At 46.6% G+C, this 24,541-nt stretch overlaps 1 protein-coding gene across 1 annotated transcript; it reads left to right on the top strand.

Moving 5' to 3' along the window:
- Positions 1 to 1,357: 1,357 nt before the first annotated feature.
- DPP8 (dipeptidyl peptidase 8) lies at positions 1,358 to 23,983 on the top strand. Its single transcript, XM_036389552.2, has 20 exons — positions 1,358 to 1,389; positions 3,388 to 3,657; positions 5,166 to 5,278; positions 6,156 to 6,329; positions 7,210 to 7,378; positions 8,583 to 8,693; positions 9,039 to 9,167; positions 10,592 to 10,653; positions 11,714 to 11,814; positions 13,135 to 13,312; positions 14,509 to 14,668; positions 15,422 to 15,501; positions 15,890 to 16,042; positions 16,597 to 16,732; positions 17,484 to 17,629; positions 18,134 to 18,280; positions 18,683 to 18,835; positions 19,989 to 20,131; positions 20,798 to 20,909; positions 21,476 to 23,983. The coding sequence occupies exons 2-20, from the start codon at positions 3,399 to 3,401 to the stop codon at positions 21,596 to 21,598; spliced, it is 2,649 nt and encodes an 882-aa protein (XP_036245445.1). The 5' UTR covers positions 1,358 to 1,389; positions 3,388 to 3,398; the 3' UTR covers positions 21,599 to 23,983.
- Positions 23,984 to 24,541: the final 558 nt, after the last annotated feature.

Below are 24,541 nucleotides of genomic sequence, written 5' to 3'. Positions count from 1 at the left end.
AAACCTATTTCCCTTGTCCTGTAGCATGTTACCTGGTAGAAGAGACTGACTCCATCTCAGCCATGACAGGAGAGGCAGATAAGAATTTAGCAAATAGCAATCCTGCAGCCGTGCAACCTGTTTCAACTCTTACACTGTCATTATTTTGTGCCCCAGGGCCTTCTGCTGGCCCAGCACTGGCACAGGCTGTCCAAAGAAACTGTGGCTGCCTCATCCCTGGAAGTGTTAAAAGCCAGGTTGGATGAGGCTTGGAGCAACCTGATTTTGGTGGCCCTGCTTATGGTTGGAACTGGCTGAGCTTTAAAGTTGCTTCTGACCCACACGATTCCATGATTCTATCATAATAAGGCTAAAAAAGGACAGCATTGTCTTGTTCTTTCCAAAAAGCCCACCACTCATTCCTCAGCAGCTCACACAAGGGCCCCTTGCCCTTGGCCATCCTCATTCCAAGAGCAAATCCATCCTCCTTCAGCCCCATCCTGCCATGGCCTCTCCCCGCCTCAGGATTTTCCCTGTGAATCTCTGCTGTGGAGACAGCAGGTCCCTGGCCCAGCCTGGCCCTGCACAGAGGATTCAGCCCTCTGCCAGCCCCTGGTGCTGTGAAGCTACCACAGAAGGTGGGGTGAGCTGTGGCAATGGTCCCAGGGGCGTTATTGGGGTGAGCTGTAGCAATGGTCCAAGAGGCTTTATTTGGAACACAAACCCCACAGACCCTTTGGGGCGACGTGTGGGGAAAACCAGCCCTCAGCTCCCAGTGTTACCCAGAGCTTCCACCTGCACGTGAATTTAGGAGGGAGCACCTGCAGAAAGTTATTTTTTCTGGTTTATAGGGGTTCAAAAAACCATTTTCCTTTGAAAAAAGGGACTGTGCTTTGCAAAGGGAAATTTGGGGGTAGAACCATTGGGTGGGGGCTCACAGCTCTGGATCGTGGGGTTGTTTTGGGAGGCTCACATTGCTGGAGGCTGAATGTGTTTTAGGGGTTCATTGCACTGGGTGTGCCCGGGGTTTAACACTTGTTATTACACCTGGGAATTTCTTTCCCCTGTGGGAAGCATATCAGTGTGGAGGTGGCAGCATTTTTTGGGGAGGAAAAAACCGCGATTTTTGAAACTGCAGGGTGCCTGTGCACTGGGGGGTTGCATGACCTGACTCCCGTGCATGGTGTAGTGTGTGTGTTTGTCCCAGTCCCTGTGCAAATGTCCCTGTTTCCCGTGTCCCGGTCCCCGTGCCCGGGTGGATGTCGCATTTCCCGCCCTTGGTCCTCCCGGCTGGCAGGCGGCGCCGTGCCCGCTCCGGCGCGGTGCCCGTGGCCGCTCCTGGAAGCGGAAGCGGAAGCGGCAGCAGCGGCCCGGCGGGGCGGCTCGGCAGCAGCGCCGCCGCGGAGCTCCGTGAGTACCGGGGGAACCTCGGGGGCTCCGCTCCGGGGAGGACCCCTGGGGGCCTTGGGACTCTTGAGGTGGGCGAGAGGAGGGGGCTTGACCCGGGCTGGCCCCCCTTCCGCCCCCGGCCAGGCCTGGCCGCCGCCCCGGCCGTGGAGGGATCCCCGGGTTCTGCCCGTCTCCACCCCGGGATCCGTCCCCGGCCTTGGGGCTCCCCCGGGATCTACCCCTGGCCGTGCAGGTTTCCCCCGGGATCTTCCCCTGGCCGTGCAGGTCCCCGGGATATGCTCCTGGCTGGGGAGGGCCCACCGGGATCTGCCCCTGGCCGTGGAGGGACGCCCCGAGGTCCTCTCCGGGCTGTGCAGGGTCCCCCAGGATCTGTCCCCTGCCGTGGAGGGACCCCCGCGGTGTGCCCGCCGCCCCCTCGGGACCTGCCCCCAACCATGGAGGACCCCCGGGAGCATCCCCCTGGGCTGACATTCCCGTGCCGGGTGGCCGTTCCCACTGCTATTAGCTCGTTAACGTCTCCTGCTCTTCGGTTTCTATCCCTTTTCCTGCGAGAAGTAGGTCGGGTTAAGAAATAGCAGCATCTGGGGGTAGGTGGGGAAAGGAGGTTTTTTCTTTGTTGGAGTTCTTCACATGAAACGAGATTTGCAATTCAGGTTTGAAGGTTCATTGTCAGTTCCTGACGCTGCCTCGAGCACAGCGCTGCTCAGTGCATGCCTTGGATCCTTCTTCCATTTGGACAGGGCTCTTTTGTTCTGGATTTTTGTGCTGTAAATAGTGTGAGCAGAAGAAAAACCAGTGTTTGTTTTGTTTGTGTTGCCAAAGGTGAAACTAAGCTATTTGTGTTAAGATGGGTTTGTGTCAAGGTCCAGACCGTGTCTTTTTCACTCTTTTGGGGAGATGTCTCAGCTGCTCTGGAGAGCCATGGAGGAGCCAGTCCACCAGGGAGCTCTGCCAGCTGCCCAAGCCTGTGCCTTGAGCTCCAGCCATCCTCAGTGCCTGTTTGCTTGAGGGAAATGCTTTATTTAGGCTGTGTTAGTGTTTTGTCAGGCCAGCATGCTCTGCCCCAGCAGCATACACAACACTTGTGCAGTCTTTCCATGCTATATATAGACACCCCCTCCCTGCCTTTGAGGATTGATAACCCTACACCTTGGGCTCTCCAGGAATGAACTATGTGACGGGAGTTCATAGCTTGGATCCTTTTGGAGCTGCCCTCAGCTCTGGGATTTACAGTGGGAGGACTTGGTTTCCTCTTGCCAGACGTCTGGGCTGACAATTTCAGCTCAGATACACTTTGTAAAACCCTGCAGGGAGAGATATCTGCTGAATTAACAGCCTGTTGGGCAGATAAGGCTTGTGTTGCAGATAAATCCGTTTGGGAGATGCTTTTTTCATTGTGTCCTCTTCTGGTATTTGTAATTGGGACAATATAATAGTGGTGATCACTGCTAGACCTTTCTGAACTTAGTTTCAAAGGAGATACAACCAAACCCAAGAAGTTATGGGAGAATAATGGGAATAAGGATGAGCTGCCTAAGCCTGTTGTGTGGCCTGATGGTTCCAGATCAGCCACCAGTGTTATTTCTTCTGAGCAGTTGTGTGTCCCAGCTCTTGCTCCTCTCCTAATCATCCCCTGTTCTGATATCAGTGTTTTGAGGTGATTTGTGGAGGTCTTAGAGGGAAAGAAGCAGGTGGGAGCTTAAAGGGGAAGATTTTATCCACTTCATGATCTAACATGAGTGGTTGGTATGTGTGGGCATGGGAAACACAACAATAAAACTGTGGCTCCATGAAGTCTTTAGTCCTTTCTGAAAGGCTAGGTGGTGCCAGCCTGTTTTCCAGAGCAGAAAAATATTTCCTAGTTCTCTTCCTTGTGCTGTGGGTTTTATTCCCCATGTGAAAGCATGGTTTTCTTAAAGCATTTTTGCCGTGGGGTGTGTTGGGAGTGTGCAGCGAGGGTTTGCTGGAGCTGAAGCTCTGCTGTTGTGTTTTTTCCAGAAACATGCAACATGGCAGCAGCCATGGAAACTGAACAGCCGGGCCTGGAAATCTTTGAGACTGCGGGTCGTGAGGAGCATGTCCCGAGGGAGGAGCAGCCAAAACTGGAACCTTTCTATGTAGAGAGGCATTCCTGGAGCCAGCTTCGGAAACTGCTCACAGACACACGGAAGTATCATGGATACATGATGGCAAAAGCCCCTCATGACTTCACCTTTGTGAAGAAAAATGACCCCGAAGGACCGCATTCCGATAGGATCTACTATCTGGGTGAGCTGGCTGGGACAGTGTCACTGCAGGGCTCTCTGGGATTGACTGTTCCTGACAGCTGGGTGTTCCTGGCACTTAAATCTAAAGGGATTCCAGGCCACGCTTGCTGGTCAAAAGTCATGATTGTGTTTGTAATAGCTCATTAAAACTTGTGAGTTAATCTCCCTTGGGAGTGGCACGATTGGAGGTGACCCATTAGGCCTGGAAAAGAGCTGGGAAATGTCCTTTGGGGCATGTTCCCGAGCTGGAAGTCTGTTCAGTCTCTTTTCTGTCACTCCAAGTAATACTCTCTCCAAAAGCTGTGCAGGAGCTTTATCTTCTTTCAGAGATAAAGAAACCTTTGCAGAAAGGTTTATCTCCTTTCTCTTATTGCAGCTGTTGGGTGGAGCCTTGTTCTCCTTCAAAGTTTCCTTCCAAAGCAGAGATTTGAAGTGTAATTTTGAAAGTCCTTTGTGCCTCAGCTACCGATGGAGCAGGTTTTCCAGGAATCCTGTGTAGCAGCATAGATCAGGGGCAGCTTAAAGAGTAAATACTTTTCTCAGCATTTTTGGTCTTAATAATAAAAAACTTCCTGTAGTTTGTTGTCCTTGGATTCAGTGCCTCACTTGTGCATTGTTGCACTAATTAATGTTCACTTGATAGAAGTGATTTGGCACCATAAGTGATACTGTGAGCAACCCTCTGAGTGGTTTTTTGGAGCAGACCTTGTGGTGGAGGAATGCTTTTGTCAGGAGCTGCAGTAGCTGAACATAAATCCATGAAAACCTGGATTAGGGAGAGAAGCAATGGCTGAAGCAGAGGCCTAGGAGTCAAAGCCATGTTCTAGCCCTTCCACTTGCCACTTAGGCTGCTTGCTTAAGCTCAGGTTTGTGATTCACAGAGTCTTTGCATGTGCTGTGCAGTGACATAGTCAGAAAATTGCTGCTCTTTTTTTTCTTTTCACAAGATGGGGGTCATAATCCTTGGATGATGCTGAGTTCAAGCACATCATGGGTGGGTTGAGATTGATTCCCCTAGGATGAGATCTGCTTTCCCATGTACCAGTTCCTGAGCTATAAATCTGGCTTGGCCTTCCCTTGGAGCACACCTGGCTCTCTCTGGACTGATCCTCATGTGCCTGGGCAGGAGCCTTCAGAAATCTGAATATCACTGAGAGAGAGGAGCAGGACAGGGATGTTCAAACCTCCCTAAAGGTCACAGGCTGTGTATCCCAGACAGAGGGATTAGCACAATAGCCCTCCTTGATTTGTAAAGCTTATGGAATAAAAGGGCAGTAAGAAGCACAGAGTGCTTTCAGCAGCATGGATGTCATTGTTCTCTGCCTTCTCTGCTCTGAGACTTGCACTTCTGTGAAGCAGGGAATTCCCAGAGTGAGGCTGCAGTGCAGAGACCATCAGTACTCCTGCTGGTAGGAACGGCCTGGGAAGCTGTTCCTGGGCAGCCTTTGAGAGTGTTTGGATTATTAACAGAAAGCTAATATACTTTTTTTCACCTCACTTTCACAATAGCAATGTCTGGGGAGAACAGGGAGAACACGCTCTTCTACTCTGAAATTCCCAAAACCATAAACAAAGCTGCTGTCCTGCTGCTTTCCTGGAAGCCTCTTCTGGATCTTTTTCCGGTGGGTCCTGATTTTTTTCTTGCTTCAAGCATATGGGATTTGGGGTTTTCATAGTGAAAATTTGAAGTTTATTGTCTTAAAAATGTGAAGATTCTCCTTGTACATGCCAGGCCTGCAGCCATCCCAAAATGAAGCACAGCTTTCTCCTCAGTGTTTAGAGTTCCATCCTCTCTGTGTGCTGGATGATTCCTTTGCTGGCAGAGATGACAGGTGCTAATTTGCATCAAGTTCTGTGCTGTGAGATCTTGGGGATTGCTGAAGGAGCCTGGAGTCTCCAATCACTTCCCTGCTGTCTTGCAGGGGAAGTGATGATTCCCCCAGGATCAGTCAGTGGCTCCGTGACTCATGCTGGAGCAGAGGATCCCTTTCCCACTCACTGGGATGTGGATTCCCTTTTCCCTGCTGCACATAGCAAGCCTGCACCATCCCATCCCATGCACCATGGCAGGCTGGAGGAGGTGGGACAAACCCCACATGGAATGAGGTGGATTTTTCCCCGTGTTATTTCCCGGGGCTGTCAGCCAGACGTGAAACTCCGGCTGTGCTCTCCTCCCACCAGACCAGTCACTGCATGTCTGTGAAAGTGAGCAGAGCCTCTCCTGCTCATTCTAGAAACAACAGACCCTCAGTCTGAGCTTTCTTACACCAGTGAGTATTGGGAATAATGCTGGCCTTGCTATTGGAGGAGTGGCTGTCAGTTTATGTTTGTGTAGGATCTGATCGTGGCCTACAGCTACAAGTGCTGATGGCAGGAGTGGGCTCCCAGCCGGCAGCAGGATTCTGGAGGAGGAGGATGTCTGCTCAGCCATCTGCTCCTGGAAGCAGGGTAAGGCTTGCAGAGCAGAGGTGTTGATTGGGCTTCTGTGCCTGTTTTCAGGCCATCCTGGACTATGGGATGTACTCCCGGGAAGAGGAGTTGCTGCGGGAGAGGAAGCGGATCGGCACCGTTGGGATTGCCTCCTATGATTACCACAGAGAGAGCGGCACCTTCCTGTTCCAGGCAGGGAGTGGGATTTATCATGTCAAAGATGGAGGCCCCCATGGATTCACCGTGAGTTTACTCATCTTCTGGCTCACTGCAGGACTTTGCTCTGGCAATGACCTCCTTTGGCTTGGAGTGAGAGCAAAGAGCAGATCATCAGCAGTTATTGCACTGGCACAGGAAGTGACCTTGATAACCTGGAAACAGGGTTATCCACAGGGGTGTGTGTCCATGATGGTAGAAACTCAGATGCACGGCTATAAGAGGTGGTAAAATTGTGGCAGCAAGGCAGGACACCAGATTGTTTGATTTTTCATGACTAGCAGTGTCCATAAAAAGCAACAAAAGGCTCCATGCTCTTTCATGGAGTCAGATGTCACATCAGAGACAACTTTTGTCCCTGGGCCTGCAGTTTCCAGGTCACTGTTCTGTGGTCAGTGATGGATGTATTACACCATTTTTACACTATTTGACTGTAAAACTTGCAGAACAAGCAGCCTTCACTCTCTTGAAGCTGGCCTTCAAAGCTGAAATAATTTTTTATTATTATTATTATAGAACCGGGTGTTTGTCTAACCCTGTTGTCAAGGGTAATTTACTGTATCTTGAGTTGCTTTTGGAGGACAAGGTTGCATGTTCTGCCACCCTCTCTTAGAGTGCTGTTTTTAAGAAAGTGCCAGACTTCTCTACACAAGCTGCCCTCTGTTTTGGGGCTGATCCTCAGCTCTGGGGAAAGAGGCCTGGTGGGACCATGGCAGAGGCACAACTTTCCCTATAAAATATCTGCATAGTATTTTTCTGTGTGTAAAGTGGGTAGATTCCTCTCTAAACATGTATTTGAAGTCAGTGTCCACACTACTGTGGTCTTCTGAAATCCAGGTTGCTCAGTGGGTGTGTTCCTGTGTTACCATACCTTACTGTGTTTCTTTTTCTTTTTAATTCCAAATAGCAACAGCCTTTAAGACCCATTCTGGTAGAGACCAGTTGTCCAAATATCCGGATGGATCCCAAGCTTTGTCCAGCTGATCCAAATTGGATTGCATTTATCCATTGCAACGACATCTGGATATCTAATATAGAATCCAGGGAAGAAAGGAGGCTGACGTTTGTGCACAATGGTAATGCATCCTCAATTAAATTCCTCTACCTCCTCTGCACTTGTTCTTGCTAGACTGCATTGAGCAATGGCACTAAAGGTTCTTCTGAAATGGGGGTAATGGCCACTGTTTTCCACCTTGTTTGTCACATTTATAGACTTCCTGTAGTGCAGATACTGTGGGATGATTTTTTTCCCTGCACTGTGCAATCTGGCAGAATGAGTTGTTTGTTGGATGCATATGGAAGGGCTCTTCTCCTGAAACACAGCACATTGCTTTTCACTGGAACAGCCTTTTTTGTGTGGAGGAGCTGTGGGTGGAATAGAGTTGGAGGAAAGTTTCTGTCACGGTGAAATCAGGCTGCAGAGACTTTTAGGAACAATTTAGGCTGTTTCTGAATAGCACTGGGGCTTCTGCTTGCCCCTCATACTCAATAACTTAGGTTCTTCTTACCCTCTTCAACTCTCTTTTAGGCATTTATCCTGGAAGATAGAAAATGGGAAATTGTGGATAAAACACTTGTAAAATCAATTTCATTTTGTATTTAAACTATAATTTAAATATATAATTATAATTTAAATTTTAGTTAATTGAAATCTCCAACACTTCATAATAATGCTTTAGACTATTTAAATTCTTAATATTAAAATATTATGTAAGTACAGTAAAAATAAACTGTAGCAATGACTCCTTCTCAGATGATAATTATTTATGGAGTGCTGCTAAGTTACCTCCAGGGTAACAGGAAAAATATTGAAGCCCTATGGATATGTCATCATGTTGAGATGTTATGTAAGTCTGTTACTTTTGGTTCATACAGTGAATGAAAAACTGATGCTTTCATTTTTCTGAATGTTCATGTCTTCAGTTTCAGTCCTTCAGAAAGGTTTGGGATTTTGATTTTCTTAGGTTGTAGTTCCAATTCACTGAACTCAGGTAGAGAGAACATTTTCTTTCCTTGCCTAATTGAGAGCCTGATTAGGTAGAAGTAAGAAGAGAAAATGGCTTTCCTTTCCTAAAAGAAGCTGCCATGTCAGAGAGGATTAAATCCTCCCTAAATACGTGAACAGAGAAGGCTGGAAGCAGAAAACAAATCTGCTGAGCAGTGAGATTTATTATCTTGTACTTGTTCCCTGGGGGTGAACTTGGGCTGTGTTTGGGATAATGCAGAACTGGTTTGGTTCTGCAGCACATCATGAACTAATTCTTTGGTGTCTTTTTTTAGAACTGGCCAATGTTGAGGAAGATCCAAAATCTGCTGGCGTGGCTACTTTTGTGCTGCAGGAGGAGTTTGACAGATACACTGGCTACTGGTGGTGCCCAAAGGCACAGCCCAGTAAGTGTGGGGGTCCAGGGTGTCTGACAGGCTCTGTCCAGTGCAGAACTCTCTCTTTCTAGCTCTTATTACCTTTATGCAATTTGGAAATTGTCTCCTTTGGAGCTGTCTGCACCAGGGGGCAGGTTCCAGGGGCTTTGTGAGCACTGGGAGGAGAGACTTCCCTTCTTACAACAGTGGTGGGAGTTGTAGGAGTCTCAGTGTTTTGCTTACTGAAACACGAGTCACAGGCTTTATTGGATTTTTCTTCATCCTTCCAATCAGCTCAGGCTCCTGAGAGAGTATTGATGCCTGCAATAACTGATAATCCTGATCTGTAATTCTGTAATGTTAATTCATTTACAGCACTGGATGGGGGTAAAGTTCTTCAAATTCTTTATGAAGAAAATGATGAGTCAGAGGTAGAAATTATCCATGTCACATCACCCATGCTGGAGACAAGAAGAACAGATTCCTTCCGGTACCCCAAAACTGGTGAGACCCTGAACTTACATCCCTGTTTTATTCCATGTGCTGACAGCAGTGACTCTTCAAGCCTAGAGCAGAGAGGTGTTGAGTAGTCTGAATTGGTGTCCAGGCAGTGCAAATGTGTTTGGGAAGCTGCTCTGGAGGCTGGGTGAGTCACTGGTGACTGTGCTGGTACTGAGGGCTCTGGGTGTCAGGAGTTGGCAGGAACCCTTTCTCATTGTCGCTGCTTGAGCCACTCTCTGGGATCCTGGAAAACCTGAGTTGTTGAGGAGTTGATTGTCATTATAGCCCTGTGTTTCTGAGGGAGCAGCTCCAGAATTACAGCCTTTTGGGGTTTTGGGAGGGTTTCTGTTTAGCTGCTGGCAGTGCTCTGGCAGTTCAAGTTCTGGAGGACTCTGATCTCCAGGACTGCTCTTGGACTTTGAACAGCAAACCCATCTTGGTGCAGCCTGCTAGAAAAACCACCTGTGGTCACATTTGCACACAGGTGGGTGGTCTGGAGGTTTCAGCAGTGAAGGGCTGAGGGCAGGCTTGAAGTGCAGTGCCACTGGAAGCAGGGAAGTGGGATTTAAGCAGACCTGCTGAGGGCTGATTCACTGTCAGGTGTGGGGCAAGTTTGAACAATTCAACTCTTTTGAGATTTCCCTGCTGTCACAGCAGGACACATTGCTCAGGTAACAGTGGTTTGCTCTCTTTCCTCACTCTTGAAATCTTCATTTTTTGGAGAAATATCTTCTGTTTGGCTGACCTTTTCAAGCTGCAGAATTCATTCAGATCTTGTCAATTCCCCAGTTCACTGGAAAAGCATTTCCTGATTTACTTCTTGTATCAAGGAGAGAGAAAGGCTCAGAGGCTGGGAAGCAAGAGGTGACACCTTGTGGTTTTTTGGTGGTGTGAACACTCAGATTTCTGAGAGTATTTTGCCATGGTTCTATTTAATGCAAAGAAAACAAGCTAACAAAAGCCCAAATCCCTTAAAAAATATGTAGCTTTATTATCATAATAGCACTAGTGATGGCAGTAGGTTTTTTAGGTGTTTAATTTTCACAGATGCTCTTTAGCACTGGATCACTTTTTCTGTACCACCTTGGAATAGCAGCCAAACAGTGAACCAAAGCTTGCTCTGCTATCCCAGTCACTCCTGAGCATTTACATCCACCCTGGAAATGCATCCACTGACTGTGGGAGAAAAGACTGCCTGGGACAGCAGCGTGGCTCTTGATCTGTTTGCAGGATTACATCCTCTAAATCTCCCCACACTTGCAGTTTCTTTTTTTCCCTGCCTGGTTCTGTGCTGTCTCTCAGACATGCAGGGGGGCTATTTGATCAAAGAGCATTCTGCTGTTTGCCTTTTCCAGTCCTGCATGAATAACACCACAATAACACACAGCAAACAATCGATGCCTGACTGTTAACATCTGTTTTTATAGGTACAGCAAATCCAAAGGTCACTTTCAAGATCTCTGAAGTGACAATCAATGCAGAAGGCAGAGTAAGTCTATGTTCTGTTTGTTTGCCAAATACATTTAATTGCTGTGATTTTTTTTTTATTTTTTTATTTTTTTGTAAAATTCATTTTCCAGTTCAGTACAGAGAAACTTTCCTGGTTGTGATGGCTTCCTGGCTTCTCTGGGGGCAGTGCCCTTGGCTCATTCCTGTGCAGATACTCAGTGTGCAGCAGTATTTCTCAAGGCTGTGCTTTTCTTTGCTACCACTGGTGTGTGAGCTCAGCTGCAGAGCAGAGTATTGTAGGTCTGGGTGGGTAGACCTTCTTATATGACTGATCTCTGGATTGGCTGCAGGTATTGGGAAAATTGGATTGTAAATACAGTATCTCACCTTACAAAAGCATGAACATATGGGAAGAGATGAACTTTGCTTTTGCCCTGGGATGTTTTAAACAGATGCAGAAATTTCCACAGCACAGATCTGTCCAAGATCTTTGGACAGATGGGAAATTAATCTTATCAAACAGATACATTAGCAGCCATAAATTACTGGAATTCTCCCAACTCTTGAGCTACTTCAGCCATCAGCAGTCACCTGCTGGGATAGTGATGCTGGTGTCAGCCAGTAAAGGCAGGGAATGCCTTCAGGACCCTTTGGGTACCACTGGGACTTGTTCCCAAGCCCAGCATGGACAGACTGCAGCACTGCATTTCATGGATCAGAACCACATTGATAACTGGGTGTCATGCAGCATGTTCAGCATCTATCCATGCAAATCCTACAAAAGAGCTTGGTACAAATCACCTCCCCTTTACAGGGGGAAACTGAGAATTCAAATGAGTTGTGAGAGATGAATGATGGGTTTGTGAGCAGCATCCAGATTTCTCTGGTCCCAGTCCTGGCTGTCCTGGCAGTGTGCAGCTCTCCTGCTGTGCTGGGGTCTGGCTCCAGACGGGGTTCAGTTCCCTGTGGTGCAAAGGCTGAACAATCTAAATTGCATGAGCTGCACAGAAAAAGTCTTCTGTGTCCAGGCTCTCGTCGTGCATGAAAAACTGGTTGTGGGGGTTCATCTCAGTGTCACTGAATTGCTGCTTTGTCAACAGATTGCAGATGTTGTGGATAAAGAGCTAGTTCAGCCCTTCGAGATCCTCTTTGAAGGAGTAGAGTACATTGCTAGAGCTGGGTGGACGCCAGAAGGAAAATAGTGCGTATGTTAATCCTGTCTCTGCTCAGAGGGTTTGGGGTCATACAGTCAGAAGCAGATTTGTAGTGGTCTCTGTCTTCTTCCAGCTTAAGCCTGCTTTCACTTTTACATTGCTACCAACTTGTTTGTGCAAAGGGGACCATTTTTCCAAAAGCCAAACCAGAGCCCTCCTTGTGTCTTTCTCTGCTCCCTGGCCCTACCGCTTTGGGTTTGGGCACTCGCAGCCTTTGATGTGTGTGTCCTCTCAGCATCCCTGTGAGAGAGAGTGCAGTGCTATTATCCCCATTTTACAGATGGGGAACTGAAGCCCAGAGAGGTTAAGTGCCTTGCCATGGTCACGCAGGAAGTCTGTGGCTGAGGAGAGAAATGAGCCCAGGTCCCCCAGGCCCTAGGCTAGCGCCCTAACCACTGGACCATCCTTGCTGACCAGACTTACTGATCAGAAAACCTGCTGTAAGTGCTACTTACATTTGCATGTCATTTTAACCCTGTAGATGATGTAGTACAGTGTTTCTAACTCACCAGAAGCTTCTCCAAAAGGATATTTCACTGAAGGGGTTGTCCAGCCCTTGCACAGGCTGCCCAGGGCAGTGGTGGAATCACCATCCCTGGAAGGACTTTAAAGCTGTGTAGATGTGGCACTTGGGGACATGGTTAGTGGTGGGCTTGGCAGTGCTGGAGGAATGGTTGGACTCAATGATCTTAAGGGTCTTTTCCAACCCAGATGTTTCCGTGGTTTTACAGAAGTGTGCTCCACCAGGTTTTGAATCTAAAGATGGCTTTCACCTTTTTAATTTCTTTCCCATCCAAATCTGAAAGAAATCCAGGGACACATTTTCTATATTATCCTGCTTTTTGCAGAATTATTTTTGAAGCTACATATAAAGCCATCAGAATATGGCAGGGGCTGCTGCTGGTCCCTTTAGGTGCCAGTGTTATTTTCTGCCAGGTGTAGATCCAACAATAGTATTTTCACAAGCACCCTGAAATTTCAATTGAAATTTTTTTCTGCTTCATTATTCCCTCTGATTTTTCTTTTCTCTTTCTCCCTCGAAGCACAATTCAAATCAGGGAGAACAGAATGAGTTAAACTTTTGAACTTGCAGTGCTTATGCAATATTAAAATGAAGTGAAATAGGTTCTTGTATTATGGAAGAGATTTGTTTATGTGGGTGAAATTTTGCACGTGACTTAATCTGCAATTGAATATTCTTGACTCCCTCAAAACACCTAGTGCTACTGAGTGTCTGCTGGGATTTTCAGGCCTGTGCCATACTCATGGTTGCATGTTATTTTCTCTAATATCTGTGTCCTCAACAGCATCTGGTCCATCTTGCTGGATCGCTCCCAAACTCGGCTTCAGATAGTCCTGATCCCTCCTGCATTATTCATCCCCACAGAAGATGATGCAATGGAAAGACAGAAACTTATTGATGCTGTACCAGATTCTGTTACACCTTTCATTATTTATGAAGAAACGACAGACATCTGGATAAATGTAAGAATTTGAATTTCAGCCTTCTCTGACAGTTTGTAGCACTCAAGTACTGTTGATGTTACTGCACTGCCAAGGGGAGTGATCCCTTCTTGCATATTCAGTGCTTCCTGCTGTAAAAAACAGGATGCAGAGAACAGATTTGGGAGGTGAAAACAGACCTGCTGTGCTTGAGTTGATGCAGTACTCAGAGCCTGGAGCAGAGCCCTGGGCTCTGGGTGTTCCCAGGTAGCCCCTTCCCCACAGTGTCACTGGCACTCTCCAGCTTCTTGGTGCCAATTATTAGCACCAGCAGTGCCACCAGATGAAATATTCTCCAGGCAACAATCATGGATCAAGATGGCATCGGGTGAACAGTCCTGAGAGTCAGCTAACAGGCACTGAACCCCTCCTGAACTACATCTGGTCTGGTGAAACAGATTAAGGGTGTGATGTTCTGGGAGGTGAGCTGCAGGGCCTGTGCTGAGAGCAGTCATGGGTGTGCCTGGTCACTGCTGTAAACTGTGTCTCTCCTCACACTTCTGCACATAAAGATCCTTTCTCTGCAGTGACATCCCATTGGAGGTGTGGCTGGGAGCATCAATCACTGGCAATGGTTGCATCTTTCAGCAGAGAGCATTTGCACAAAGCCTTCCAGTGAATGGTCACTGTACTGCTGTCTTAGATACCACATTCTCTCCTTAGTGTTTGGTTTCAGGATGGTGCAGTGAGTTTCCCTTTCTCCATTATTTTTACTGTCTGAAGTGGTTCCTGACTGGCAGCTCATACTGTGAAGAAAAATGCTCCCAAGTCCTCCAGAGATTGTCCCTTGAAGCAAGAGCTGGCATGTTGATGAGTGGGAAGATGATGTCAGCTCATCATTCTTTGAATAATCCTTCACTTGCAGGCAGCACAGGACAGAGGTCTGCAGAGCTGGACCCACCTCTGTGTCTAAGCTAGAAGGGCAGGTGCAGAAAAACTTAATTAGTTGGGTGACCAGGATATAGAGTTAGACTGGCAGAAAGCTGGAGCTGCAGGGATGTGGCACTGGCTGCAAACCCCCCTGGCTCCAAGTGTGACTGGTTCTCCCAGTAAGGATCAGTGCTGCACAGTTAGCCTGGACTGTGTGGTCTGTGTTGAGCAGCAGGAGGATCATATTTTGTGTGACTGCAGTGCCAGTGTCCTGCTGATAACAATAACCCACTGCTCTGTCTCCTCAGATCCATGATATCTTCCATGTCTTCCCTCAAAGCCACGAAGATGAGATAGAGTTCATCTTTGCCTCCGAGTGCAAGACGGGCTTCCGGCACCTGTACAAGGTGACTTCGGTTCTGAAGGAGAGCAAGTACAAACGGTCCTGTGGGAGCCTCCCTGCTCCGAGTAAGGGCAATTGTTCTGGTGCTTTAATTGGGCATTTGTTGCTGACCTGTGAGGAAATAAATGTCCTTCCAGCTGGCAGGAATTAGGGTCTTATTGGAAACTTCTGCTATTGTCCAGGAAAGCACTTCAGTGCACAGTCATTCCTCTGGAAATTGTACAGGGGTTATTCTGTTTTCAGCATGCCTTAGCTTTAACCCTGATCCTTCCTTATGGACTAGAACGAAAAGTTTCCAAAAACCAGATGGGAAACAAGCTCCCTGTGATACTGTGAGACATAGTTGGCTTTTCCTCTTCGCTGCTGGAACTTGGTCTTGCTCAAATGCAGGAAATTGCTGTGTGCAAAGCTCCCAGAGAGGTTTTTTCCACAGCATGTGTTCTTAAATTCACAGTTTCATGCTGTGATACTTAATTTACTTAGTATGTGTTGAAGGCACCTACTGACCTCTGTATGCACAAAAAATGCACTTAATTTTACTAGAGGTCCTAGTTTCATGCAACTGTTGTGGGTCTTTTTCCCACATAGCATTATATCTTGGGCTGATTAGATTTCTCTGAATCCATATGACTTCTTTTCCTTGCTAAATCTCCCTCATTCTTAGGGAAATAAAATCATCTTATAAAAGCAGGGTTCTTGCAAAATTCTCCATTTTTAACAACTCATATTTCCTTTGCCTGCCTATTGTTCAGTATATTTTTATGCAAGTGGCAAAATATTTTTAGGAGTAAAAATCTCTGTACATTGGCTATTTGCAGGTGACTTCAAGTGCCTCATCAAAGAGGAGATAGCAATTACCAGTGGGGAATGGGAAGTGCTTGGCAGACATGGATCCAACGTAAGTCTTGCTCTTGCTTCATGGATGTCCTGCCACACACACTGCAGGGAGATGGTTCCTTGGAGGGATCAGCATAAATCTATTAATCCAGTGTGGTTTTAGCCAAAATACACAGTGTTTCTGTTCTGTGTAACTTGTGAACTTGCACGAGGAAGGAGGGAATGGTCCTCAAACCACTGCTCTTCTAGCTCTGAGCTGAATGAATTCTTTGATCATTTGAATCAAACTGACAGAGTTGCAGACAGTGAGAAGAGTTGTTTGGTTTATCCCTTGCAGATTGCTGGGCTCCAACTCAGCATTATGGAAGCGGGGCAGGAGGGACTGGGGGAGGCTTTGGGGTGGTAGAACTGGATATTGAGGGATGTGCTGTTTGTTTTGTTCCTGGCAGATCTATGTGGATGAAGCCAAAAAGCTGGTGTACTTTCAAGGCACAAAAGATTCACCTCTGGAGCATCACCTGTACGTTGTTAACTACGAGAACCCCGGGGAGGTGAAGCGCCTGACGGAGCGCGGTTACTCGCACGCCTGCTGTGTCAGCCAGGTACCTGTACCTGCCAGGCCTCTGCCTTAGCCCAGGCTTATCCTGCCACTCAGCAGACAGGGCAGTGTTGATATATAATAAAAGCGGATCTTAGGGTTGTGCCCTCCTGTGTGTTGTACAGTCAGTGTGTAAAACCACCCTGGAAACCAGACTTGACCTCCTGGTTCCATTGCTCTCCAGCTCACTTCAGGCAAAAGGAGCTGGGATGAATTGTTTCAAACTCTTTGAGCCTGACTCCCTGCCTGCAGTGGACTAGAGAGCAATCACCAGAGGAGATGAGCCTGAGCAGCCTTGGGTGGAGTTCCAGGAATCCAGCTAGGGATTCATGGCCCAGAAGAAGGTGTGTGACAAGGTCCTCATGCCACTCTTTGATTTTCAGGTGTATCTTTGGGTTTGGAGTGTTAAGGACTGTAGTGTTTCAGAGGGAGAAGTGCTCAGATTTCTGGTTTAATTCAGTCCTTAAGCATCTTCTGAAAGATCTAAATGCAAAATAAATGATCGCTTGCTTGTGGCTGTGCACTGAGGAGTTCAAGGTGTGTTCTTTTTCTCCCCAGGACTGTGACATGTTCATCAGCAAGTACAGTAATCAGAAGAACCCCCACTGTGTGTCACTGTACCGGCTGACAGGATCAGAAGAAGATGCAGCTCATAGGACTAAGGAATTCTGGGCTACCATTTTAGATTCAGCAGGTAATGGCATGGGTGAGGAACAGGAATAGGACAAGCAGGATCACAGGATAAAAGACATCCCAGTGTATGCTTGCTTGAGATTTGCTGTTGTGGCTGACCAGCCTCTTCTCTGAAACTCAGGCTTGTGTGAGGAGTTCTGTGAAGTACAGGAGGGACATTTTCAGCTCAGCAACAAATGGATATAAACAGACCATGGAGGAATTTAGAGTGGAAATTACCAATTTTCTCCTGCCAGTTTTAGTTCAGGGAGGGATTTAAGTGCACTCACTGCTCTGTGTGATGTGCCTGCTAAAGAGTGTGTTCCTGGGGAGGGAGGTGCACTTCTTAAATAGTGTGTGCTGCTGCCTACTCGTGTCTTCATGAGACAGCTCTTGGGCTAAATCTTCCACTGGATCTCTGTTGCCTTTCATTTCTCCTTACCTGAGGCATACTCCATGTCCTGTGCTTCCCATGTGTTAATGTAGGGAGTCCTGAGTGGGATTAGGAAGGGATGGGACATCTGTAATGGCTGTGTCAGGGGAGAAGAGTTACTGTAATTCACAGGAGAGCAGGAATGGGAATGTGATAGGGGAAAGCTCACCTAGGGCTGGGGCATTGCCAGTCTCTGCCTGGATCCAGCTACACCCACTGGAAAGTGTGGGAGAGCTCCACTGGGATTGCAGTGAGACTGGTGAGAGGACAGTGGGGCAGCACAGCTGTGTTAGTCATCCATTCCTGTTAAAACCAGGCTCTCTGTTGCCTCCCATGGCAGGTCCTCTTCCCGATTACATTCCCCCTGAAGTGTTCTCCTTTGAGAGCTCCACAGGGTTCACACTGTATGGAATGATGTACAAACCCCACAACCTGCAGCCTGGGAAGAAGTACCCCACAGTGCTCTTCATCTATGGAGGCCCTCAGGTGAGTTGGTGAGCAGTGGGATGGGCTGGCAGGGATCACTCCACTGCTCTCCTGCAGGAACACTTCCTGCTCTGTGCTGAGGGCAGCAGGTGACATTTTGTCTGTTTGGTGAGTAGGTGCTTGGCTAAAGGTTCTGTAAGGATTCATTGTTCCCAGGTCATGGATCCAGGCACTGCCACTTGTCTGAGGACAGGTATGGGGTAGCAGAGCTGGAACTGGGAGAAAAGGGATTCAGGTAGTCCTTGTTCCTAGTTCTGTCTGCTCCTCCTCTCCAGTTGCCTCACTGGACCTCAGCTGAGCTCTTCATACCTGTGACACAGAATGGCTTGTTTTACTGGGAGAGGAGTTTATTGCATAGCAGGGAGAGGGAATCCTGCAGCAGGGAGTAGGGATCTTGAAAACGTCACATTATAAAATTGTTTAAAGCACTTAAAGGAAGGTGAATATAAATAAAACCTGAAATTGGAGGTGACCTCTGGATTCTGTGCTGCTCTTTTATTCCAGGTACAGCTGGTGAACAACCGCTTTAAAGGAATCAAGTACTTCCGGCTGAACACCTTGGCCTCTTTAGGCTATGTTGTCGTTGTCATTGACAACAGGGGCTCCTGCCACCGAGGGCTGAAGTTTGAAGGAGCCTTTAAATACAAAATGGTAAGTGGGCTCTGAGTCTGGCTCTGTTCTCAGCCAGAGATGGGTTTGAGTGCCAGTGTTACCAGCACTGAAGGAGCCCAGCGCTGCCTGTGTGACACTCCTGGGGTTTGGGGACAGTGGAAGTGTGTATAGGTTAGAGTTGAGGGAGGAAAGATGCTTGATGTGGGAAAGATAAAATGTCCTGGTTTGAGGTTGTGAACCAGCTGCAACCTAACACAGGGTGGTTCATAATGAGGCTGTGACTCCTCACAGATACAATTTGCAGCTCACATGAAGCGGGGCAGTTGCATTCTGAGCATGGGTCACTCCTGAGTGCCAAAGCTCTGAAGGTGGTTACCTTGGGCAATCCTGAGAATGTAACTTTTGCCTGTAACTAGCAGAACTTTGTCTCTGCCCTGCCAGGGACAGATAGAAATCGATGACCAGGTGGAAGGGCTGCAGTATTTGGCATCACAGCACGACTTCATCGACTTGGAGCGTGTGGGCATCCACGGCTGGTCCTATGGAGGCTACCTCTCCCTAATGGCTTTAACACAGAGGTCAGATATCTTCAGGGTATGTTCATGCATTGAGTACTTACTCTGGTGGTGCAGACAGAATTTTTCTTTTAAAGTGTGACTTCCATGGGTGGTGACAGCACAAAAACCTTGGAGTTTGCTCTAGACAAGCTAGGACACAGTGCAATGGCTGTTTCGTTCAACATTCTTCTCTTTGGGTGACTTCAGAGAGAAGTTGCTTTTCTAGCAACTGTTGGACTGCTGAGCTTGCAATGACTTAGCTGTGCTCCTGTACCTCTACCTATCTCAGCTTCTCTGTGCTGAAGGTACCTTAGGTAGTGTCAACTGCTGCCCACTTTGTGCCAGCTGAGCTCTTAGTGTTGTGAACCAGGTAAGGGAAATGATCCTGGTGAAAAACAACACCTCCTTCTCATCCTCTGTTCTGCCCTGAGAGAGTTCCTTTGCAGACTGATCTATTCCTGGATCAAATTGCCCATGCTGCTGCATAGCAGTGTGTTCTGAAGCAGCCAGGAGGACAGCCTGGGGATGGGGAGAGGTACTGGAGAGAGGTTCTTGTGCCTGCCTGACTTTAGACAACTATAATAAACAGCCAGACTGCCTTTTGGGTAGAGGTGTGGGAAGAGCTGGTTATTGCCCTTGAGATGTGTTTTGTTCTTTGTGGCTACTCTTGCTTTCTTTAAGTCCAACTTTAATATTTCTGGGACGTTTGATAATTATTTGTCTCGATCCTTAACAATTGTTGTATTTTTACCTTTACAAACACCTGCCTTGCAAAGGGGTTTTAGCTGGTTTTGTGGTGGTTTTTTTGTTGTTGTTTTTTTTTCTGGGTATTTTTTTCCATAAGCCTCTCTGCAAGCTGGTGGTAGCCATGCAGGGTAGTTTGTGGAGTCCTAGGGAGCTGTTTCTGTTAGACATGCAAATGGACCCAAACCCACAAAACCTCACAGAATGCACTTCCCTCAGCATCCCTTGCAGGGGGTATGTTTAGAGTTGCTTCCAATTTACCTGTAGGCTCTTCCTGGTTTCCAGCCTGCATGGATCATAGCTGAGCTGTGCTGTGTGTGAACTGGGGCAGGGGCAGCAGGATTGCTTTGCTCCTTCCACAGTTACAGTGGAATGGAGCTGTGGGAGGGAGGATGTGGCCAGCTCAGGGGGCAGTGCTGACATTCCCCTCTCTGTGGCACTGGCAGGTGGCCATAGCTGGAGCCCCCGTCACGCTGTGGATTTTCTACGACACGGGCTACACAGAGCGCTACATGGGCCACCCAGAGCACAACGAGCAGGGCTACTACCTGGGATCCGTGGCCATGCAGGCTGAGAAGTTTCCTTCTGAGTGAGTTTGCTTCTGGCTCTTGTCTTCTTTTTCCTACCAGGAAAGTTCAAGCCTCATACACACATTTTTATCTCCCTGTTCTTGGTATTTCTCTAATCACAAATGCTCACATTAAATAATATTAAAAAAAAAAAAACTATACCGAACACTAATAAACTTAATACTCAAATGAACATTTGCATAATTACAGACCATTTCATGTAAGCTCTTTTATACTATATTTTGTGTCTAAAGAAATGACAAACGTATCTTCAATTTGATTAGCACTTTAGAGCTACATTAAGCTAAACAAAAATTAGTTAATTGGGATGGTTTTGTATGTTCTGAGGCTGTCTCAGCAGAGCAAGATGGGGCCATGGGCTTTCTTGTCAAAGAGTTGAAATCAGCAAGGTTTAAGGCCTCATATTGTCCAAGCTAGGAAGCATTGCTGAGAAATAAATAAGATATTCAGATAAAATGTCTGACTGTCATATGCACGTGCAGGAAGAACTTTCAGAGGAGGAAGGAGCAGGCTCAAGAAATGTGTCTATCCAGAGCAGTTTACAACCATGAAATTACTGTTTCCAATGCAAAGACTCTTTTCTGGGGAGTGTTTTTGTAGGGGTGTGTGTGGACTGTGAAATGAGTGGGATGCTGTCTAGAACTGTTTGTCTCTTGCTTTCCCAGACCAAACCGTTTGCTGCTGCTACACGGATTCTTGGATGAGAACGTTCACTTTGCACACACCAGTATTTTGCTCAGCTTTTTGGTGAGAGCTGGGAAACCTTATGATCTACAGGTAAGGCCAGAACCAGAGTGTAAAGGTAATAATGTGTGTGTCTTGGAGGAGTCCAGAATTGGAACTTGTACCATGACTGTGCTGGACACCTTGGAATTCTAGGATAAAACTGTAGCATTTGAGCCAAGCATTTTTTTTAATGTTAATATTTTATGAATTAACAAAAAGAAAAAATAGGCAAATAAGCAGTTAAGGCTGTTCCTGAGGAGATCTGCAGCTGGAAGGCAGAGCAGCAGTGTTCATGCAGCATGGAACAGGGTTCTGCATTTAATTAAACCCTGCTGGCTCAGTGCAGGTGGAGCCCAGGGATCCCAGACCACACTGCAGAAGTGGGGAATGTCCTCTGGCCAGGAGCTGCCTCTGCTCAGCCAGGCTGATCCCCTCCAGCACAGCTGGATCCCAGTGGGTTCTCCTGAGTTCAGGCAGTGGAGGATGAGGTGTGTCAGTTCAGGTGCAGAGTTATTGCAGGGACATTCCACGGACATGTGCAATGTGGCTCTGGGACTGATTTAGATATTGGCGCCTTCAACTCGTGTGGATATTTATGGCTTTATTTTCCATTTCAGATCTACCCTCAGGAGAGACACAGCATCAGGGTCCCTGAGTCGGGCGAGCACTACGAGCTGCACCTGCTCTATTACCTGCAGGAGAACCTGGGCTCTCACATCGCTGCCATGAAGGCCATGTGACTGACCTCAGAGCTCTGCTCCACAGCTGCTCTCCGGACAGGGAGGTGTAGGAATCTAGAGAGAGTAGAATGGAACGTTGCTTTCTGGTGCCTGCCACACGTACACACCCTCACAGACACTTTTTTAAAAGTCAATTTGGTGCCATACGGGAAATTAAAGTACGGTGATCGAATAACTTTAGTTATTAAACTTTAAGCTGTAAATAAAATCCAATGTCTGTGGTATAATACAGTACCATGGGTGTTCTCTTGGGGGACGAGCTGAAACTGAAAATAACGTACTTCTACAGCACCAGATCTTCACTTTTTAGAAGAATTATGGCATAATTGATGTATTTTTACAGTGTGTTCCTTGGTATCCTATTACATTATACTGGATGATTTACTCACTACACAGCAAGAATTTACCTGAATGGTTACAACTTTTATTAATTTTAAATGCTATCATATAGCTTTTATGCTTTGTGAAAGGGATGTGTCTCACTCCTTAGAAGGTGGTCACAAGTTGGACACATCCCCTGTCTAGATGTTAATTGTTTTTTAAGAAGAAAGACTTTTAAGCTGCCTCTTAACGTATTTAAAGTTTGGATTCAGATCAGTTGATGCCAGGTTCTTTGATTCCTTCTCCCGTAGGATAAATCATTCTCTTTTCTTCCAGCAGCTTGAGAACCTATCCTGATTGTACTTGATTTCAGTGGAGAAGTGAATTGATACTTTACTGTGATATGGGCATAACAATCTTTTATTCTGAGGTGCAAACTAACTTAAGTTAAAAATCAGAAACTGTAAACTTTCAAACAAGCTTCAAAGGGCATCCTGTTGAGATGTTTCCCTGATGTTCACTCTGGAGCTGGGTTTGCAATACTCCTTCCTCACCCTCACATCAGCATGATATGTATGCATCCTGTTACAATGTAGAAATTCAATACTCTTATTCCAGGGTCTGCAGAGTATGTGTGGAGAGACCTTACATGTGAGGCAATATGAGCTGTTCTGTTGAACTTCCTCATGTATGAGGGACTATTTCCCAGGCTCATGCCCTGTCCAGTCCCCTGTTCCTGGGTCCTTTCTAGCACTACTGTGCATGATGATGATGATGCTGTCTTTGAGAACCCCTTTCTGTACAGCTTCAGGTAACCCTCAAGGAATTGCAGTCCCAGTTGTGTTTCTGCTACTGAGGTTTTAACTAAGCAGCAGGCTTGGCTGAAAAGCATAAGCGTGTGAAGGCACTTTTAACTGGCAACAGGTAATTTAGGATAGAAATCCATAGAAAATTGTTCTCTTTAATCCTGAAAATTCTCCCTTTGGGACTTGCCTCTGAGACTCTGATAAGTTTTAATGGTTTTCTTAGAAACCCAAGAACTTCCTTTTCTTTCTGTTTTGGTCCTAGAGAGAAGCAGAGCATGATTTTCTTTTCATCTGCTGAAAATCTGGAACCAGTCTTTACGCTCTTAGAACTCCACACGTTGTAACCTTGTACTTTCCTTGATTTTGTACTGTTCAGCTTGATCCCAGAGCTCTGGGATTTAGCAGAGTCTGGCTGTATCGGATCAAACTGCATTGTTTTTCACTTAAACCGAGGGGAGCTGGGGCAGTTGCATGGTTGTAAAAGCCGTGTGTGAGAACAGGATCTCGTCTTTGGGATACACAAAGGAGCCAAAGCCAACAGGCTGCAGGGAGCTTCCTCTGCAGTGGGGAGCCTTGGTCCTGGCTGTTTGCTGATTTTCAGATTGCAGTGGTTACAAGTGGATCAGTTAAAACACCGTTAGCAGGCAGAGAAGGAGCCCAGCTCCAGGAATGTCTTCTCTTAATGTCTTCTCTCAGCGGTTAATTGTGGCTGAAGCAAAGGCAGCATCCCTGAGGTGTGTTACAGTCAGCACCGAGAGAGGAGCACAGGTGCAACACAACAGTGGGTAAAGGCAAAAATAAACTGTTCCTCTGGAATTCCATTGTGTTCCCAACGTGTTTATGCTGTATTATATATACATATATCTATATCTGTTCATATATACATATATGTATAAAATTACCCATGGATAGTATTTGCCTTTTCCAAGGTTGTTTATATTTTGTTCAATATTAAATTAACTTTCTTTTTTGGGGTGTTTTTGTTCTTTTTCTAGAGGTGATTACCCTTGAATGTAAATGTATATGATTTTTAAGATGAAATTGATCCTTTTGTTTAAAAAACAGAACAAAAATGGCCTTCATCAAACAGTGCTTTTTTTGGGGGACTGAAGAACTAAACATTACGTGAGTAAACTGGGCTGGGTTTGGATTTGAGGCAGGATGTGATTATAAGTGCTGACATAGAATTTTTAATAATGCATCCTTCCACTGTTTAAATATATACATCAAAAAGCTATTAAAGTACTATATACTGTAACTGCTGTGTTTTGCAACATAAATTATGGATTCTTTCTTTCCTACCATTTTCTTTTCTTTTTACTGTAGTTAAGCACTTTAAGACCCCGTGCTCTCTTATCCTGTGGAAGTGCTGGAAGGATTTATCACCAGAGTTTTGTAGTTCTTGCAAAAGAGATGCCTTAGATGAAGTCTGATTCCAACTAAATTCCCAGTGGAGACAGGCCCCGTTTTGATCGAGACTGCAGAGGTAGGAAGGTGTTAGTGCTGAGGGATTTGCATCCTTATTTTTGGGGGGAGTGGTATTCCTGCACCTCATATGGTGAAGTGTTGGCCTGGCCTAGGAGCAGGACAAGGCTGTACCTTACAGTTCTGGAGATGGGAATGTCACTGAGGTTTCCAGTCTGTTTGATATTTGGGATTGTACTTCATCACTTCCTGCATGTTAAAAAATCTCTTGGTTAACGTGAGTTTTAAGCAGAACTGGTGAGATCCTGGGCGAGCACATGCAAGGGAAGTTGTGGAGCAAAAAGATGTGAGGAGGAGCCTTTGCTGTGGCTCCCAAACCAGAGGTTGCTAT

The sequence above is a fragment of the Molothrus ater genome, chromosome 13, assembly GCF_012460135.2.
Source record: "Molothrus ater isolate BHLD 08-10-18 breed brown headed cowbird chromosome 13, BPBGC_Mater_1.1, whole genome shotgun sequence".
NCBI lineage: Eukaryota > Metazoa > Chordata > Aves > Passeriformes > Icteridae > Molothrus > Molothrus ater.
Note: the sequence above shows the minus strand (reverse complement) of the source record. Positions and strands in the feature narration are given on the sequence as shown.